Consider the following 20272-nt stretch of genomic DNA (forward strand, 5'->3'; position numbering starts at 1 on the left):
CCACCTAGTATTAGCAGACTGCGCACATTTACATCCATAGATTATAATAAATGATTCTATCATTGATGAGTGGATGGTTAACCTGGTGTAGCTATGTTGAAACTATTTTATTTAGTCTTCGATCTGCAGTTACTCGCTCGATCGGCTTATGTCATTTACATCTCGTTTTCGATCTCGGATTACTTTCACTTTTCTGAATCTTTCAGCGAACACAACAAGCTGCGTTTGCACGAAATCTGTCCATATTTTCGCTTATACGTGCAGCACAGACACAACTGCAACTACACAACGAACTGGCTTGCCCGGCGACAAAAATGAAAGCGATGTAAATATAACCTTTGACCTTTCGTGGAATTCTTTGTGTCGGCATTAACGATTGGCTGATGCTTTGCCTCATTTCCCACGTGCGGCGAACATTTGATAACAAAGCAGAGGAGAGCAGACGCCGGTTTGAGTTCGAGATTTGTGCCTTCGCCGGCGAGTGGAAGGATAATTTCGTCCACATATTCATGTCGGGATTCAAAGTGGGCATATTACGGCTCGGGAGAGTCGCAGGAAAGGTAACGAATTTTGTTTTTGATCAAATTATGTTGGAAGGAATAGAGGGAAGCGATCGATATGACCACTGTCGACGCTCAAGAAGCAGTTGTGGCTTGTGCCACCTTCCTGTACCAGAGCCTGCACACATTTGATAATAGCTGCTTTCTTTACCATGTATTTCACAATAATCTTAGTCGGTGGTCCATATGATTGATTAAGATATCCAGTAAATGATAGGAAGAAATAACAAATCCAGTCCATGTCCATTATCATTTACCGCATACAAAGCAGACCGTTACAAACAGCGAAATACGTGCACTTGAAAAGGTTTTACAGTTATATCCCTAAACAATTAAAATGTTATGATTTGTTGCATGTAGATTTGGATTCCAACTGATCAAATATAGATGCTGCTGGTAATAGATCAACCGTTGGATTTTATTGTATAATAATAATAAAAGAGATCGATGCGTGTTTAGAATGGAGCTTATAACAGCAGAAAACTATTGTTTCCTTTGTTTCTGTCTATTTCTGGGTAGTTCTGCAAGCATGTTGATCGATTCGAAAGAGGCACTACCCATTTGCTTGTTTTGTAGCAAGCATATTTGTTTCAGAGTATTGAGATTTTGCACAATGTGAGAGGTTTTGCTTTCGCTGAGTTTCGGTTTCAGTAGCTATAAATAATAATAATGTACTTAATTGATTGTTGCCGGGGTATCTCACAGTTTAGTAAAACTTAGTACTTCCCGTTGTTCATTCCCAGTACAGTCCTTGTTTGTAGTTAAAGAGAAGGTTTGCATTGTTGCTTCTTTGAAAGGTCAGTTGATATGGACTGTAGTGTAAGGATGCATTACTGACCTAGTGCCAGAGCAAGAACACAATTTTGTTGATTGCCTTCATTCAGACCTCTCCATGATCTTAATTTCCTTAATCATCTCCATAATTTTCTTGACAATAATAATAAGCAGGAGTATGACTTATCTAAAGAAAATTCTCAAACTACAATTTATTCTTGAAAGTGAATAAAAAATTTTAACAGGGTGGGGTGGGGGACGCCTAGCATATCCTGCTTGTTAGTAAGGTTATGCCCTTAGAATAGTATCTTAGTCTCTTAATTTTATATAATAATTTTCAAACAGGCAACATTCTGCAGAATGAAGAAATACATTTGCAGTCTATCATGTGTTTAGTTCATACAAGTGTTAGAGAATATTGTTGCAATCAGCAATTAATAATCCATCCACTTTGTAATGTGTATGATTTGAATGGCATTGACATAAATAAATCAAAACAAAGTTATTGTGTTATTTTGGAAACTATCTTGGTTTACTTTCCAATTTAGTGGCTATTGTGTACTATATACTATTAGACAAGTGTCTAGCTTTATTGTGGGGCACTGGTATTGTGGTTCAAAAAACACTCGCTTATCACCACTGTAGCTAGAGGACTGGGGATTAGATCTTGTCTCCGGATACTTGACATCTGTTTACAGGGCTGGTCATCTTTGGTTTTCTCTAGTCTTCTCCCATCCCTCTCCCCTCACTCCCCTCATAGTATGAAATTATCTCTTAGTGAAAGCACTTTCCCACCAAACTATCTAACCAACCAACTTACCTATCATTGTAACATAATAACTGAGGATAACTGGTACTTGTTGCTGGAAACATGAGAAGCACATCAAAAGTAATTATTCTAGATGAAAATTGTCAAAATTATATGTAGGTGCTGCTATTTTAAATAATTATTTGGGTTGATAAATTACAGTCAGAAACAGGCATACCTACATGTGCACTACCCCATCTTCTCTCCAAACAGAGCAAGACTCTTATTCTCACACATCATCTCTCACTTTGATCTGGACATTTTCAGAGTATATTTTAAAAAAAAATTTCTCTTTAAAAAATATTTTTGTGATAAGCATTTCTTTTCATTATAGAGGAAAAAATAATTTCCTGCTCTATTAATGAAAGCTTAAAATCAGGTGACTTAGTTATGCAAGTCCATGATGTTTCAGATTATATTTTCACTAAAAAAAAAAAAAAGAGGCATATCTATCTATACCAATAAAACTCAAATGTCAGATTAAAGGAATTGTTTGCATCTGTTCACTGTGATTTCATGAAATGCTTAATTGTAATAGTCATGTACTCTCTTTAAGTCACAATTCAGTCTCATCCTCTCTGAAGAGAGGCTAATTAGAGGTATGTTAGGCAGAAGAGGAATTCCTTTGTTCTGAAAGACCATGCTCAGAAAGAAAGACAAAGACATAGATAGATTGCTTTGTTCATGAGGCATTTTCCCAGGGCTGATCAATGACACAGATAGGCTAGTTCAGGTGCAGAAATGATACATTCAAACCAGGTTTACTGCTGGTCCTAAAATAAGATAAAATATATCCATTTGAGGTTCTTTCCAAATCAATTTTTAAAGATTATATAATAAAGTAATCTTTTGTAATTGGTTGTAGAATAGCATTTATTCTTGTTGATCATACTGTCACAAGTGACAGTGTAGCAAATGGTTGAAGTATGCTCCTCAAGAATGTTTTGTAGTAAAAAAATTAGACATTTCAGACATGGAAATGCTCAAAGAGCTGGTGACAATATCTCACATAAATAACTTTTCCAACAAGAAGTATAGCATATAGCTACAGTGAGTATAGATAATTCTGCCCTCATCAAACTAGAGGCCATAGTCATTTATGTCATATATATTGTGTATGCCATATTTGTGATAAAAGTTGAACATGATCCAGAAAATGTGTAAGATAAACTGCTTCATAAATCATTTTAACTGGTGTGGGGGGATAGATTGGAGAAAGGAAGACAAATGGTTGAGTAAAAGTTGTGGAAAGCTTTATTGATTTTTATATTATGTTTGAAGTTGAAATTTTGAAAAGTGTGCTCTAGAGAGTAGTAACTGCTGCATAGCACAGACGTTTGTGAACATGTGCACTTAAGATAAGCAGCCTTCCAGCTACTTTGCAGTGCCATGGTGGATCAGTATGATCCCTTCATTCTTGGTTGTGTGGGTGTGCAGTATCATGGACTTGATGCACTTTAAAAGCACAATCCTTTACAAAGTTTACAAAAAGGAAGCATAAATATGAGATGATGGTCAGAAGGTATGTCAGATCAAGAATAGAGATGGTGTTATCCAAGCACATTTGAGCTTTGAACTTGTGTGTGTGCTTGGATATCGTATTGACCAGGGTGCCAGATGCTTTTGGTGCTCTGCATACAGGGTTAGGGAAAATAAATGTGTTCAATAATACCTGCTTCAAAGTATCACTATTCTGAAGGATAAAGTCTTCTTATCCATAACATTTATTTTACAAGGTATGGTTATCTTTGCATACTGTTAGAGGTTTTTTAAAATGTCAGCAGAGTTTGTTTAATCATTATCTACACTGATGTTTCTAAGTGGGAAGGCATAGTTTGATAAGCTTGGCAACTCTTTTCTTTCAACAAAGACGAAGCAGCTTTACTAAGATTAGTTATTTTCCCTGACCTCATGCAATAAGAGCAAAGAAGTAACCTAATTTTGTTTAACAGTGTTGGGGTGTTGATCCCGACAGATGGGCAACCTTTCAACCTTTAATTTTTTTCTCTGTTGCCTTCTGATGAAGAAATGAACACAATGTTTTTCGGGTATAATAAAATATGATAGAAATCTTTAGCATAATTAAAATTAACCAGGATAATAACATTTTTCTCAAATTTATTAACATCGCTCTCAACTCGCTCTCCACAACTGACCACTCTTTCATTCGTGATCAGCTCATCTAGACACACGCGAACCTCAACCCATTCCTTGAACATTGGGGCAGAATCGGGTGGAATGGGTGACAGGTCCGAGAGTGCATGCTGGGTGCACTCACCCGACTTGTACAAAACCCGCACAGATGCTCTGACCTGAACATGTCGTTATCGCGCCTTTTTTTTTCGCGAGAGTTGTTGGTTCCTGAACGTCGTGGCCACCGCGTTCCTGCGTCGCATGACGGACGGCGTTGGGGCCGACTGATAAGGTTTGATCCCCGGACACCGGTGCCAGGGATAACACGTCTAGAGGTTTGACCTCGGCAGCACACACACCCACACATACAGAGCTTGCGGCTGTCGCAGTCCCGAGCAGCTTTAGCTACAGGAAATCGCAAGTGCTGATTCCGGAGACGGGTCAACGTCTAATCTACTTTCATTGCTAATACTTCTATAGTGATCGAGTAGGGCGTCCTAGTACGTACATCACTAGATGGACCCCATGCACGCCCGTACGCACGGACACAGGTATTACCAGCGCGTGTGATCGTGGTGGGCAGAATCCCCGAATACTACGACGCTATGAACTGGAATCGATTTTGGGGTACATCAGGGGATGGTGGGGTAGAAGGGGAGCTACTGTCGCCATCGGCCCGGGATCGAACCCTTTCCATCCCTGGTGCGAAATACCCCCACCGGGAGGAGGCTGGGAAAGCTGTCTCCTTTTGCTGCACGTGTGTTGTGTGTGGGAGGATAGTGGGAGGGGGATCTGAGACGAGATATATCCTGAAGTAATTTCGCTGGCACGGGCCAGGCTGCGACCGTTTCAATTGTGGCAGTTGGCTACACGATTATGGCGGCGGCCAGGGGGCGACAGACGCCTGCTGTCACATCGCGGGAGGAACGGCCCTCGTTTTCTGTGAGTCTATGAAGCCGACATATTGCGACCACGAGATGGGTGAAGTCGGTACATAAGCGTGAATAGAATGTGCCTGGCTGTGTCAGTGTTGTCACAGGGTAGCTACGGAGTGGCATCCGTAGACATTTCACATAACGTTAGTGTTTGCGCTTAACTAAGCATAGGTAATCAGGCAAAATCGTGTGAAGAAAATTCTAGACCGCTAATCCTTCCCCACCCCAGACCTCTGAACGGCATAAGGAGAAAGAGGTGCCATGTGGCGGACTGAAGATCTGCAGTGAGGGGGTGGAGGGAGTAATATCAAAGGGAGGCGGCATTAGAGCGTCGTGCGGGTCACCACCCTCATCAACACGTGTGCGTGTACCCGGGGCTTTCAGCAGCATGCCACTGATAAGAGCCTTTTGGGTGGAGCACGCTCGGTTGTTTTTTTTGTGTGTGTTTTTTTACTTTCCTATAATGGGTCTGGACGAAAATCATACCCACCTGCATGCACATGGTTTAGTTGTAGCTCACTCTCTCGTGCACACACGCGCACAAACACTCTCGATCACATCTTCCTCTTTCACTCATTTTTTCCTCTCATTCTCTCGATCTCTTTTACGCTACCCCACCCCACCCGTTCTCACCCTGGACAGAAATCGATAGCGCAATCGAAATCTTTTCTACTTTGTCTCGCTTCTCTCGCTTTTCGCGTCCCCACCGCCAACAAGTACATTTCCATCTTAACTGCACATTATCTCCGCAGATGGCACTTCTTGCAGAATTCGCGACATAGTAAATAACAGGCTTGATGCTGTTAATGGTCTCCGTTGTCCGGCCGACATCTTGTACCAGCAATGATAGAGAATACATTTTGTCTCCTGCTGACGTGTTGTGTGCATGTTAGAGATTGGAGTTTCACGCTGTCCGCGACAGAGATAATTTCATAGCAAACCAAGCAATCGGCTCTATAAACAGGTGCCACGTACGAAGAAACTGCAGTATGTCCGACACGAGATCTGAAACCTAGACATTCGAACCTCATACTGGTTGACGACCAGCTCTTGATCATGGCGTCAGCAGACCGCCTCTGACTGGCTTAGCTTATTACGAAGACTTTGTGTTGGACATGGTTGCAAAACTGCCTCATGGGGAAATCGGCCAACGGTTTAATTAGTAAAGTTCTCTTTCTCTTCCGACAGCGCTTGCTGCGTGGTATCCAATCCATCACAATCGTTCTGTTGATGCACATTTTGCGAAGTTAACTAATGGGGGTTTCATTGTGTCGTGCACTTTTGCCTCCTAGCCTATGGGTTTTACTCGCCTGCGAATCTTGGCAGAAGGGAAAGACTGGGGAGAAATCACACCGGGACTTCTGGCTGAAGCTCAGATCATCTTTCCCATGTATTACCCTGCGAAAAATTGTGGACACGTATAGCCACGATATTACGTACTCCAGTTTCACAGTGTCACATATACTCACTCTCGCATCTCCCTTTTCCGTCCGAGACAACCCCTTCCAACTCCTTCAAAAAATAAATTGAGCTTATGTGTGTGCGTCACATAACATTTTTTTTTTTTTGGTCATAGACACATATTAGACAAAAATGTGTTTGTTTAAGACAGCCATTTTGGTCTAAAGAGAGATAACAAAACCTGGTTACTTCGCATAAAACACCTCGCTCATAAGAATGGTTTGTATATCGCCTACAAGCATCTCCGTTTATAAGCATGCTTCGGTTATAATCATGTAGTTTGCCAAGCCCCCGTCTTAATTCCGCATTGTATATTAGCAAGACTGCTCCATTGCTACTTGCATTTGGCGTCTAGCCCCGTTCTTAGTCCACACAATACGTTCACAAGATTGCTTCGTCCACCGCTTTCTCAAATCCGATGAATATACTGAGGTACGACCCGTAATACCTGAGACCGCAACGGGCTCGTGTTGGCGTAGCTAGAGATGCTTACATACCTAACATGCACACCTGGCCTAGTCAGGTCGAGGCAGGTTAGTCTTTGAACCAGAAAACAAGCCAAATGCTCTCAAAGCGATCTGGGTTTAACGGTTGAAGTCAATTGCTCCACTCAGAGACAGGGTAGGCTGGTCTGTGTCGGGTGGTGTTGGTTTACAGCACTGGACAACGGTATCCGTGAAACGTCTGCCTTCAGTGCAGGTTATACTGCCGTCATATTTCAAAGAACGAGAGAGAGAGAACCGTATTTCCACTCTCACCCGCAATAAAATGCTAGGGTTTCTATGTGGCATCAGACAGAAGCATGCCATTTTTTGAGTGAGAGATAGCATATGCGCTCGCGTGCGTCTGTGTGGGTATGCGCGCGCGTGCACGATCGCGTGTTATACATGTTATCTCTGTCTGCTTATAAACAAGAGGAACAGCGGGAACGCTCCGTGTTTTTAGTGTTGCCGCATCATTCCTTTACACAAAGATGTGAAGGTCATGGAACCACTTACGGAGGCATCTGCTTCCGCCTAACATTTTCTCATGGAATGGCTGCTTGCGTGTGCGCACATAAAGGAGTGAGTGAGAGAGAAGATGAACGTGAAAAGGAAGTCATGTCTGTCTTGCGACAAAAACTTTCTTGCAGAGGAGGTAGTAGGATATGTAGGCCCCAACGAGTATCAGTTCGTCCCTGTGGATCTGAATCTATTGAATGTTACCTGGCATTACCTGGAGAGATTATTCTTCTGTCTTTTCTCCACCCCTGGCGCACATCCCCTTTCCCTGTTTCAAGGAGCTTTAGATGATCTCGGAGGATTTAAAGGGACGGAATATTTACCTAGATGTAGATGCAGTTCTACTGACAACCTTCTAATCTTTGAGATTACAACTACGTTTAGAAGGGAGTGGAGAGATCCGTCCCCCTTCCTCTCCCCCCAACAACCTAACTGTACACAGAAAGTCGTTAGCACCTTGCGTGCAGCGCATCTGGAGTTAGACGAGCGAGCGAAACATCCAAAAGGGCGAACCGTGGTACAGGCGTGAGGTGATCTCTTCGGATGTCCGACCACAAACAGTGAGTGCAAATGACAAGGGGAGAGGGAGGTCACTAGAACCCACCTGCACCCAGCACGCTAGACGGAGGTCTCCGCTTGGACCACAGAGAGATACAAGACAGGTTCATTAATGAAAGTTTGATTGGCCGCTGTAAACGGCAAGCACGAAAGGTCGAACCATGACTGGCAGATCATTGCTGGTATTGCGAAGTATTTCAGTAGTATCGTAGTAATTGCGGGATACTTTTGTAAGGGTAAGGATCGTAGTAAAGGGCAAACAGTAGAGGTAGTACTAATGGAGGATGAGGTGGGAGCGAGAGCAGCACTCTCATCATTCACATCGCGGTTATAAAGTAGATTGACGCTAACCCCAGGGTTTGCGAGGTCACAGTAACCTTCCTGTGCTGCACATCGGCGACACTGGATTGTGATGGACTGTAGGTACTGCGGGGCTAGGTGATTGGAAACTGATGGAGATCTTTGCGGAGTCGATTCGACCCTCTGCTGACAATCTAGAGGTCCACAGCTCTGGCCTTCTAGGGCTGTTTATTGACCCGAGGTAACCTTCGGTGGTACAGATGTTCACAGCTACAGCCTCAGAGAATTATCTGTGGTTGTAGCGTTGATACTTTTACTACGCTTACAGTAATATATGTGTGTGTGCGCGCGCGCGTGCGGGTCTGCGTGCATGTTGACTGGGATGGTCAGAAAAGCGGTGCTGTTTGTAGAATTGGACTAAAGATTTAAATAATTGATGGCTGAAATTTGATTGAGGAGTGCCAGCAATGGAAGGCCGGCCTACACCGTACTATCAATGCTTGGCTGAGCTAAAGAAATTAGTGTGGTGGTGTTTGTCTTGCGCAGGTTAAGTCCCTGTCCAATGGTGGTGGTTTATTTCTTAACTTTTTTTGTTTGTGTGCATATAATGCAAAGTCATCTGCTCTTGAAGATGAAACTGTTGTATATCTCAAGGAAAAAGCAAAGCGAATTCGTTAAGTAGTGTTACCTACTGAAATATTTTTTTTTCTTAATGAAAAATGCGACGAGATCATTTGTTCTGGCCGTTATCGAACATTCTGATCTATTTTTCTAGCTCCGTTTTCGTGTGATTTGTGTGGTATAGAGATAACTGCCAGAAAGTTGACCATAGAAATCAGGTGCTTGAACAGAGGTACACGGTATGATCCAGCTGAGCGGAGTAGACTGAACTCGGCTAAGCAGACTGAACAGAGGCATGATCGAGTTGTACTATTAATGAACAGCCTGGAATAATCCGTGTGATAAGGATATATATATATTTAACATCAGTTCTAATTAGGGCCGGACTTTGTAAAGTCCCGTTACTAAATTTAAAACTATGCCAGTTTAGACGAGGCACGGTGGTTGTTGAATGGAGATGGGGCTGCTGTCCCCTCCCTCCATCTCATATATCAAATTTGTTCCAAATCGATTTTTGCCCGGTCAGACGAAAAGAAAGAGACGATGTTATCGTTTGCGGCGGCAGCGGCTGTAGTGGTGGTGGTTGTGTGTGAGTGTGAGAGAGAGATGGAAGGAAGTAAATCCTTTGTGGTCAGGATGTGGATCGTCTCCGTGTAAAACCCTCGCCAGTCTGCACACATCCTTGTTATCTGTGTCTTGCGTGTTACGTTTGACCTCGACCCTGTCCTTCGGACAAGCGTTCCGTCTCGGAAAGTGCAAGATCCGAGCAGGAGATCCGAGCAGGATCTGATTACCTCTCCTACACCCGGCACTAACCCTTCTGAAACGAACGCTTTGGCAGCGGCAGCTAAAAGAGAGACCAGTCTCTTGTACACACACACGTGCGCACGTGTATATGGCACGGCTCCGCCATGGTTTATACTAGCGAGCGCGGTGCGACGCGCGTCATCCGCGCGGCAAAGTTGTTACTCAGCTCACTTACACCCACCCCTCTCCCTTCCACCTTCTTCCATCCCTTGCAGCGAAAACATCCTCCCAGATGAGGCGTGGTCACACCAGTTTTCTTGTGTCCCCGACGTGGAATGCGATGAGTGGCCAAGGAAACGCTTTCTGTAAACCACGGATGTCAGTGTGCCAGAAAATTACCCTGCACTCGGAAACAAGCTTAAAAGCAATAATAACCATAATGGAGTACATTTATAGTGCATAATTATGTAGGGCTCAGTCACAACACTGCGGGTCATGGTCTAAGCATTAATCCATTAATACCAAGCAGGAATACAACGCAACAGAGAGCATGTGAGAGCAGATACGTAGAATAGAATAGCTACTGATATACGCATGTGCACATATCAGTATAAAGGGATTGTAAAGGCAAACTAAAAATGCTTAAATCTCGTGTCTGTTCATGTTGGAAAAGTTGAATGTTTTATAGGATGCTGTGTTTAATGAGGGAAATTACCCGGGATTCTTTCGTTTGCTTCACCAAAGTCTCGTCCTCCGATGATGTCACCTCCATCCCAGGGTGAGCTTATGCAATGATATATGGTTGGACATTGCTCATAGCTATCTTGATTGTTATCACTAAATATATATATATCACTAATCCAACTAACGACACACCGCCGATCACTTGAGTTCAAATCCTAACAATAACCGAAACTTCCTCTCCCTCGCCGACGTCCAACAGCACGCCACAGTCTTATCACCGCCGTCAAAGCCTTTACTATACCTCCCGACGCAGAGACTCTCAGTTGCCGTTTCCTCGAGCACCCGAGCACGAGTCGTGCATGGGGAATTGATGACGACCAGAGATTATCAATGTGGGTCGCAGTTTTGTTTCGTCATCCTCCGAACTTGGCCGTCTTAGTTTTATCCCTATTAACGGTACTTTTCACTACGCTTTAAAATAGTTTTTAATTCGGTACAACAATGAAAAAGAAAAGAAAAGGGAGACGAGTAAGGATACTAATAGTAATGGAATAGAATGAAAAATTTATAAATAAGTGTTACCATAGAAACAGAGCTATGCGGAGCACGCGCGAGCTACAACGCCTAGCTTGTCAACGTCGTCCGTCGGTGGTGGTTGTCGCATGGCGTGAAGATGGGTTGCCATGGCGACAGAAGGCAGCAAAACAGCAGGGAAAGGGCCCTACACTTCACCTCAACACGCGCGTGCTTCCCCGCCACCGAGCAACAGCTGTGTTTGTGAGGAAGGTGTGTTTATGTGGTTTGTCGGAGTCGGGAGGAAAGGGTGTAGGGAATGGGTAGACAACCCCACGTGCTTAAATTGTTTGTGTTGTCGCCAACACGGGGCCACCGACGGTAAGATCGTCCTCAGTTCTCCTTTACGGGGAGTGCGTCAACAGAAGGTGCGACGATGGGGACCAAGTAGATGAGGAAAGTAGTGGTGGTAGAATGGCCGACTCTAGACAGACTGATTCCACCAAGGGCGACTCCAGAAAGGCCGACTCGCCAAACTGACGAAAGATTTCGCTGGTTAGATCGGTTTGTACCAGTGCAGCTATGCTTTGTTCGAGTCGGGTAGCCTAAGCAAGAGAGATTTGTCAGTTGTAAGTGATACACTTAGGTCGGGCGCCATCTTATCAGACGAACATTGACGCAGGTTGAAATGCAGGGGAGTGCAAGGCTACTTTAGGGGAACCTGGCGTGTGATAAGCCTAACAGAAAAATCATCAAAAGATAATCATGCTCACTCTTTTTCTCTTTCGCTGTCAATCTCTCTGTGGAGGTATTGAATTTTCGTTAAAAACAGATTTTGTTGTTTGTTTCCTTGTGTTCGTTGTTGGTGGTCGAGTTATCTGTTGGCGGTGGTCCGTCAGACTGTCTCAAAGCCTGGTCGACAGGATACGAAAATAGGACTATAGCATACTAAAGTTAAACGACATGCAATCCCGGCCGTAATTAGCTTGACTTACATTATATGTTAATCACGTTAATGAAGCTTGGTTTGTCCTGGTCGCTACACCAGCGTCTCAGATTCAGGGGTCAAGCTGGTCGAGTTGTTTCGAAGTTGAGGTTTGTTGGTGTACGCAGTGCGCTTGCAGACTTTTGCACGACTGTAGCTGCAAATTGTCATTTACTTCGACCACAAACCTCAGGTGGGGAAATGTTTCTTGCGACCAAAGAATGGTGGCTTCTTGAAAATGTGGAATTTCCGTTAAACACCTAGAGGAGCGGCGCACACACACACACAGAGCGTCGGGGGATCTGAGATAACGTAAGATTGGCGTGCACGATAGTCCCGTGTATGCAATTAGTATTCACCTCTTTCTTTCTCTCGATGCTAAATGTCAATACAATTATCCCTTTCCCGGTTTCTGTCTCTATGTGTGTCTCTTTCTTTCACACACACCATATCCACCCCAAACCCCCATTGCACTATTAGCAAGGCTCTCATAGCTTGGTTCTTGTCAGTGGACGTGGCGGAATCACAGGTAGAGCATCTATTAACAGCTATTGGTTCATTGAGAATGGCACCGGACTACATTCAGATCATCTGCTTTAGGGCTTGCTTGCATAATTGCAGAAGCTTTCATATCGCCTATTCGTACTTTAAAAAAGGGACATACAAATGAGACGAGTTTGTGGTCAATGTTTAGCGTTTAGAGACAGCTGCAAACACCCTCACTTCTCAATGTCAGCCTTCTTCAGACCTAGATACACTGCTTTGTCTTTTTTTCCATTGCTTTCAAGGCCTTGTGCATTTAGTCATTTCACCTTCAATTCTAGAATCATATTTGATCATACTTTATTCAGTGGGATGCTTCTGTATATTAGAACAGTAAATCACCAGAATCTTGTTAAAAACAGTGATCTAATAGAAAGACGAAATCCTTAGTTGCACGCACTGGCGAAATTTTATGGTTCAGCTGGCGACGTGCAGAGAGTTTTATATCATAAATATAGTGATAAAAACACTCTTCATTGGGGATCTGAAGTAAATAATTTAAATCAAATATAATAGCTAGCATCTTCTTGATATACTCAGGTCCAGGTTATGTATGTCGAGCACTTGTCACCAGTCCAATCAGGACTGGGAGTCTTGGGTTCTGGTCTCGTCGGTTGCAAGCTGTTCAATCTCTGCACCTGCCGGCTACTCGACACACTCCTCCATCATAACATCCAGTGTCCTCCTCCTCTTCTTTTTTTTTTTAACCAATAATCTTGCGAATAATAAGTGTTCAATCATGATCTTGAGAAGTGACGTTGACCATGTATCAGGTGAGACAATGCCAAACAGAATCACGCGCAGTGCTAACGTCATCCACTGCACATGCAGGGTGGTGGCTGTCATCAGATTGCGGTTCAAGTTCCACTCCGTATTGACGTCCACTGCAGGTGGTCCTCGCCAAGACGTAGCAGCTTTGTCCTGGCGACATTACTGCCTGACGGCAGGACTGACGGACAAACTGCACTAGCTGACAGACTGTCGGATAGTTTCACTCTGTGGGGATTTGCATGTGTTGATACGGTAAATAAACATCGCGGATGTACGTTCTTTGGTGTACATGTGGTTATGTTACTTGTTTCTTTATCGTTGCAGACAAAGTACGCCCTCATAGATGAAGCAGACATTGGGATCGTTGAGCAGCATGCAGTAGAAGTGAGTGCAGTGAAATCTTTTTTTTTTCTTTTTCTCTCTGTCTGTCCATCTGTCCTTTTCCGACAATAATTCACACATAAACAGTGCGCGCGTACGTATGTCTTCACCTGTTCATCTTTTTAATAGCATTGCAGTTTTATCGCTTTTCTCTCTCTCTTTTGTGTTGGACGTAGGTTATCACAGCAACAAGCATTAATTATATTGATAACACTAAAATGATCCTTGCATAAGTTGTACGCCACCAGAGTTCGTCAGCAAAAAAAAAAAAAAAAAAAGCAAAATCATGTGAATCACATATTCACTCAAAACGACAAGAGACAACAAACCAGTTGTTCATCCTTTCACCATGAATATCAAGTAATTCGATATAAAACATAATTCAAGGTAAAACGTAGTATAGGTTATCGATCTTTTTCGGGATGAAAAAGACCAACATCCTGACCTACGTACCGACATATATCTGTGTACATTCCCAGCTGTGCCAGTACAGAAGCACACTGTCTACGAGAGGTAGGGTTGGAGGGAGAGATGGATGGAAGGAGAAAGGGAGGTGAGGACTGTTAATGACTAACCTCACTATTGCGCTGGTGACCTTTCCCCGTCCCCCACCCCCTGAACACTGGGTTGGAGCAGCAGCGCGTGTTTGTCTGGGCTCCTCGAGTTGTAACTCTTGAGCCGCGGTAAGCGTGGCCCTCCGTTAGCCCCTTGTCGACCGCCACAGCGGCACACAAGTTTGATTACAAGCCTCGTATGGTGCCGAACGGGGCCTGATTGTTTGCACACAGGCTGGCACTCGTTGTGTTTTGACACGTTTTAGTGCTTAATTGGAGGCTAACTTTTCTGTCCTAGTTTCTTTCAATACAAGCATCTGGAAAGACACCGTTGCCTCCCCCTCCTCCTTGTACCTTAGCCATTTTGGTTACCAGTCTTCTGTGGCTGTGACCAAGGCTCATGCCCTTCCTGAATAAACAACTGATAAACAACAACCTCCCCCCAACAACCCCTTGAAATAACCTTGAAAGAAACTCTACATTTGAGTGCTTTTGCTAGTCTACTGCTTACTCTTCTAGCTTTAAGTATGCTTACACTTTCTATCATTTTTTTCCAGCTTTGTTTTCTTTAGGCTTCAGAGGCTGTATATTTACGAGGTAGATGTAAGGCTGCTTGAGGGTAAGCTGTACAGACCGGAAACATGGCCACCGGTCGATTCAACCATTTACCGATTCGACCACGAACAAGTCGATTCGTCCACATCCTGAAGTCGAATCGACCACGAACTAATATCCTATATACGTCCGTGAATCGACCGTAGCCCCGCGTCCATTCGGCCAAAGCCATAGTCCATTCGACCACTGGCCTCATTTGATGGGATCAACGAGTATAGAAGTTACTACAGTATTCAAAGTGATGACACACTCCTTGCTCGTTGTATGTGAAGGAAATAAAACGAATTTTTCTCTATACAATTTAGTCACGTGATATACGTGGGCCAGTCGTAAATTTTAGCAAATGAAAATTAGATGCTTTTCGAAGTAATGTGGCGCATGAATACATCTATGAATGAGCGAGGAAAGAAAAAAAAATTCGCTGCTGAGTAATTTACGCAACAGCAGAACGCAGTCGTACGGCTCATGACCATGTTTTTTTTTTTTAAATAAAGGCATAAAGCGTTGAAATATTCAATATAAAACAACTTTATCTATCCACAAGTGCAATTCAAGATGTCAGAATATTAGGAAAACTTATTTATATTGACATGGAAAAAAAGACATAACGAAAAAAAAAAAAAAGACAGTACATAAAAATTCACTTATTTCGTGACCGAATTATCGCATAGATAATAATTTGGTCAAATCGATTATAAACAGTGATCGAATCGACTTAGTGCTGTGGGCGAATCGACTGGTACACTACCTATGATATCAAAAGTAATGCCTTCACCATCAATGTCCAACACCCCTTCATTTAATATTAGTTTTAAATGATTTATACAATCTTGTTCACTCATTTTCCAACTTGAAGCTGCCTTCTGCATCTCAATCCCATCCCTAAACACTTTAATTATGTTTTTTACCTCAATCGTTATTTGGACGAAACTTAACTTTTAATTGTTCCTTTACTCACAGTAAACGTTTATACGCTTTTATATAGTTGTCTACTGTAGGCGATTTTCGATCTTCCTTTGTTTGCTTCCTCTAAACTTCTGTCTTTTTTCTTAACTTTACATTCTTTTTAAACCACTCACCAAAAAGTGACACGGGTTTTAGCCGACACCTTGCTCGCTGGATCCCGTCTTCCCTTCCGCTCCACCATTATGACCACCTGCTGCTCGCTGCACCGCCCTCAGACTTCTAAGTCTGTGGCACCGCCCTTCCAACCCAGGTGGCTGCCAGCTGTCCCTGCTTTCCCTTAGATGACTTCGTGCAGTGTGACCTCTGACACTAAGAGTACCTGGCCGCTTTGGTGTTGTGTCTACCTGCTCTCGCTTTGTTCACAAGAGCTATTGCCCGGTGTGCCTAGTTCACGCATGATGATTGGCGACATGCATGGACTGCTTGTAGGTGAGGTACTGTCAGTGGTGCTTTGACTGTTTCTGCTTGCGACAGATGTACCTGGATGCTGCTCCCCGGTGTGTTGCTTGCGACTAGTTCTTGACCTGCTGACACCATCGGTTTACAACAGCTGGCAGCCTGCAGACGGCGAGACCCTCCTGTCCTGCTCCCTTCAGGTGTAGAGGACAGCGGGTGAGACGTCGTTTGGCCGCGAAGACTGCGTCATCTTTCTCATCGCCGACCTCGCTGACATTGTGGGGCAGTTGCATAAAGAGGCCAATCTCTACATGCAGTTTGCTATTGTCGTCAACAGCGAACTTGCCCTCGTTACGAATTTTTATGTGTGTCAGCTGCCTGCCATCTGTATAATCTGATTCTCACTGCTTCCAGCTTCTTTTTAGAAGTTTGCAGTCGATTAGGCGCATTTTTCTAGATTGTCTTTGAAACTTTACAGCCATTGGTCTTGGGCATGAGTCATCTGATTTCCATGTCCCGAGACGGTTGGCAACTCATTATCTACACAAAATTTCATTCAAACGTCTGGTCACTATTTTTTGGACACAGTGACATAGTCCTCCTGACTATAATGCCAAATAGTTTCAGGTTATTACAACGCAACACTGCCTCCAGTCTACCGATTTCATTTTCAGCTTCCTCATGCTGTTTCTTTAGATGTTCATTTTTCACGCCCAGCGGCTCGGTAATTTCTTGGTTTCCTGGTTAGTGCGCTGGCTCACGTGATTGTCTGCTAGAGCCTAGTAATAATTTATGTTTCACAAATAACCTAATAAATGATGTGCAAAATTTAAACGGGAGTCTGCTGTTTACCACAGAACTGATACCCAGTTACTAACAGAACCTAAAATAAAATTCAGAAAAGTAAGTGAATTGACTTAGGACAGTTCTGTCTCTCCTCCAACTCTGCCTTACTCACAGTGAACCACTTACCCGTGCCATACAGTTTATGTTTTACGATTTTTCATGACTGAAGCAACACTTACTCCCAGACTTTGGCCATTGTACCAGTTCAGTCATTAGGCTTCAGGTTAATAGTGTAAATCAATAGATTAAAACACCCGATCAATGTGCACAATGTGATGTAACAACGACTTCAAATGTTGATTGGAGAAGTTGAAATGGGCAGAAGAAGAGGGTTGGGGACTTCCATGTGCCTTCCCATAGACAGGATGAACTACTAACAGGTCGTTGGGGTTACGGCCAGTAGGAGCTTGTGGAACCCATCGTCTAAACTCAAACTTAGAGGATATACTTTCTTATATATATATGTATAATATGTAATATATCATGTAATATGTAAAGTTTCGTATGTGGCTAAGCTGGAAGTTAACTCCAAGGTGTGATAGCAATGGAGACTAGTACGTACAGTCATGAGGCATGTGATAAGAAGTGCAGCATATCTACAGGCACGGGTGGAGGTGGATAAGGACGGAAACGGCGCCACCATCTACGCCTATGCTTACGACATCAACCGCGGCAGGCAGCATGGACAGTACCTTCACAACATGCTGTGGTAAGTGTATGGAGTAGTTTGCAATCCACAGCTCACAAGTTGGAAAATAAACCCACGTGAAACAGATTGAAACATTAATGAATATTTGCAAACTTTCTGAAGTCCAGCCTAGTCTAAAAGGATATCTAAGTGACCCTGATTCTACTGTCTAATTTTTTTTCAAAATTTACAATGTTAACTCATAAATCTAATTTTAAACATGTATGATAACTTTTAAAATGAAATGCAGCAGAATCACTGTGGCTTATTAATGTGTTTGACATTGTACACAAATGAATGCCATCTGTTTGCTGAGCAGTTCATTGTCACTTTTCCACTCCTTAAGGGAAAAGCACAGAGGGGGTGTTGCACCAGGCTGGCATGTGGTACATAAAAACCAGGTGACTGTAGACAATCGCCTTGACAACCTGTGCCTAGCACGGGTAGGTGAGCACCGGCCTGCACCACACCGAACGGAAGCCACTGGCAAGAACATGGAGGCCAGCCTTTACTGGATCACTGTGCAGCAGCTGTTGGGGGACCCCATGGAACAGGTGAGCAGCAGGTGGAGGGTAGGTGCTATGGTGCATGGGTGTATGCTGGAATCTGGTGTGCACACCTTGGTAGGAGGTGCAGGGGTGCTCACAAAGGGTGGGCAGCTGATCTACATGTAAATAGAAGATGAAACCTAGCTTGCACTTATGTGTGCACCTGTATGCTAAATTACACCCTACCATCTTCCATACATCTGTTGCACAATTAGGCATGCAAGCAATCTCACAGAGTGACTACAGCATTGGGAGCTAGAAAATCGCATTTGGATCAAGATAAAAGAAAATGTTTGAAGATTGAAGAGATGTCTAGTCTTCTGGTTTTCTTCTGACACACTGGGATGACAATTGTCATCATGAGACTTTTGGTTATTGCAGCAGTGGTCAGAATTACACAGTAAATTGCCAGTGTTCAGTGAGTTAATGAAGTATAGAGGCTGTATGGGCGGGTGCACTTATCTGAGTTAGTTAATTGTAAATAAACTTTTGTGAATTTATACATAATACGTAACAAGTATTTCAGTAAGATATCATCACATTCTATAGAATAGCTAAAAGGAGTTATTGCAAAGATAACATTTTATCGCATACTATATAAAGTGAAAACAGACATGCAGACTGGCAGGTTATGTTTAAAAGTATTATTTTGTCATTGTCACAGTATTGTATTTTGATGTTTCAGCATTTTCCTGAACCACTCTGTGTGCGATACTACAACTCCAATGGGGAAGTGGTGGAGCATGGATCTGGAGGTATGGAATGAAGCATGTGTTTATATGCCGATAATATGGCACATTTATGCATGTCATAACTCTCTAACCTCCAATAAATAGTGTGAAACGCTGCTTCAGTTAGGGGTGGTGTAGAAACTTTATTTACCTGTAACATGACAGACTTCAAAGGATCAGAATAATGCTGTTCACCTCATCAGCAGACCATCTCATTGTGAACATATATCATCCCTCATTCGCTCTCTTCACTGACTGGAGGTTGGCTGCCCTGAGTTCATTTCTCGTCTCGGGCACGCTGATCTTTCTCTGCACGTGGCATCTGTTTACATGGCTGGCTGCTTGCCGTAATATAGCCTTAGCTGCTGACACGGCGTAAAACACCAATTCCCCCCCCCCTCACTGACTGGCAGACTGGCAGTGGTGGATTAAATAAACTTTCCACTCTGACTTATTCCACTGTTTCTGGCACTGGTCCTCAGTACCTCTCTGAACTCCCATCTGTATGCCCACACAACTTCTTCACTTATCTTTTGACACCAAGCTTTTTCAAGTCCCACTAAAACCAAGACATATGGTCAGAAGTCTTTTTTCTAACAGGCCCCATCATCTTGTAACAGATTACCCGTCAGCTTTTGTCACTCTGATTCTCTTACCCCTTTAAGTCCAAAAAGACACTTCTTTTCTGAACAGACTTCACTGTCCTAATGCTAAGCATGCATAACATGTCTCTATTTAACTTGTGTATGAGTAGATTGGTCTGTGTGTCTGTTACATTTAAATATGGGTGCATGCTGTTAGTGATTCCGTTTCTGTTTATTGGTCTATCACTTCCGTAAAGCCCTCTAAGCAAATCATTGGAAAAACGCTAAAAAAATTTCATTATTATTACTAACATGGCACCTTTTTCATGTCAGCTTTCATCATTGCATACATACGAGTACTTACATAAAATAAAAAACTTGTCGATGTGTATGAAACATCTAAGTTAAGGTCTATAGCCTAGGTGTGTCTGTGACAGAAGACAGCTGTATCTACTACGAGTGCCATTACCCACCCTGTACCAAGATGGAGAAGGAGCTTCGAGAGTTTAGTATATGTGGCCGGTGCCAGCAGGTCAGGTAGGTCCCAGGGGAAGTAGATTTGTTTTTTT

The 20272-nt window shown here is 43.2% G+C and overlaps 1 protein-coding gene across 2 annotated transcripts in view; it reads left to right on the forward strand.

Annotated features, from left to right (window-relative positions):
* Positions 1-20272, forward strand: part of LOC112576181 (zinc finger MYND domain-containing protein 19-like) — a 26659-nt gene continuing 6387 nt past the window's right edge. Inside the window, exons 1-6 of one of the 2 annotated variants that reach the window (XM_025258457.1) lie at positions 1-560; positions 13719-13778; positions 17755-17861; positions 18187-18394; positions 19074-19143; positions 20141-20240. In XM_025258457.1, coding sequence (XP_025114242.1) covers positions 384-560; positions 13719-13778; positions 17755-17861; positions 18187-18394; positions 19074-19143; positions 20141-20240 — 722 coding nt within the window. In that variant the 5' untranslated portion in view covers positions 1-383. The remainder of the gene's footprint in view (positions 561-13718; positions 13779-17754; positions 17862-18186; positions 18395-19073; positions 19144-20140; positions 20241-20272) is intronic. The other variant, XM_025258458.1, reaches the window with a different exon arrangement.

Source organism: Pomacea canaliculata, linkage group LG11, assembly GCF_003073045.1.
Source record: "Pomacea canaliculata isolate SZHN2017 linkage group LG11, ASM307304v1, whole genome shotgun sequence".
NCBI classification, from domain to species: Eukaryota; Metazoa; Mollusca; class Gastropoda; order Architaenioglossa; family Ampullariidae; genus Pomacea; species Pomacea canaliculata.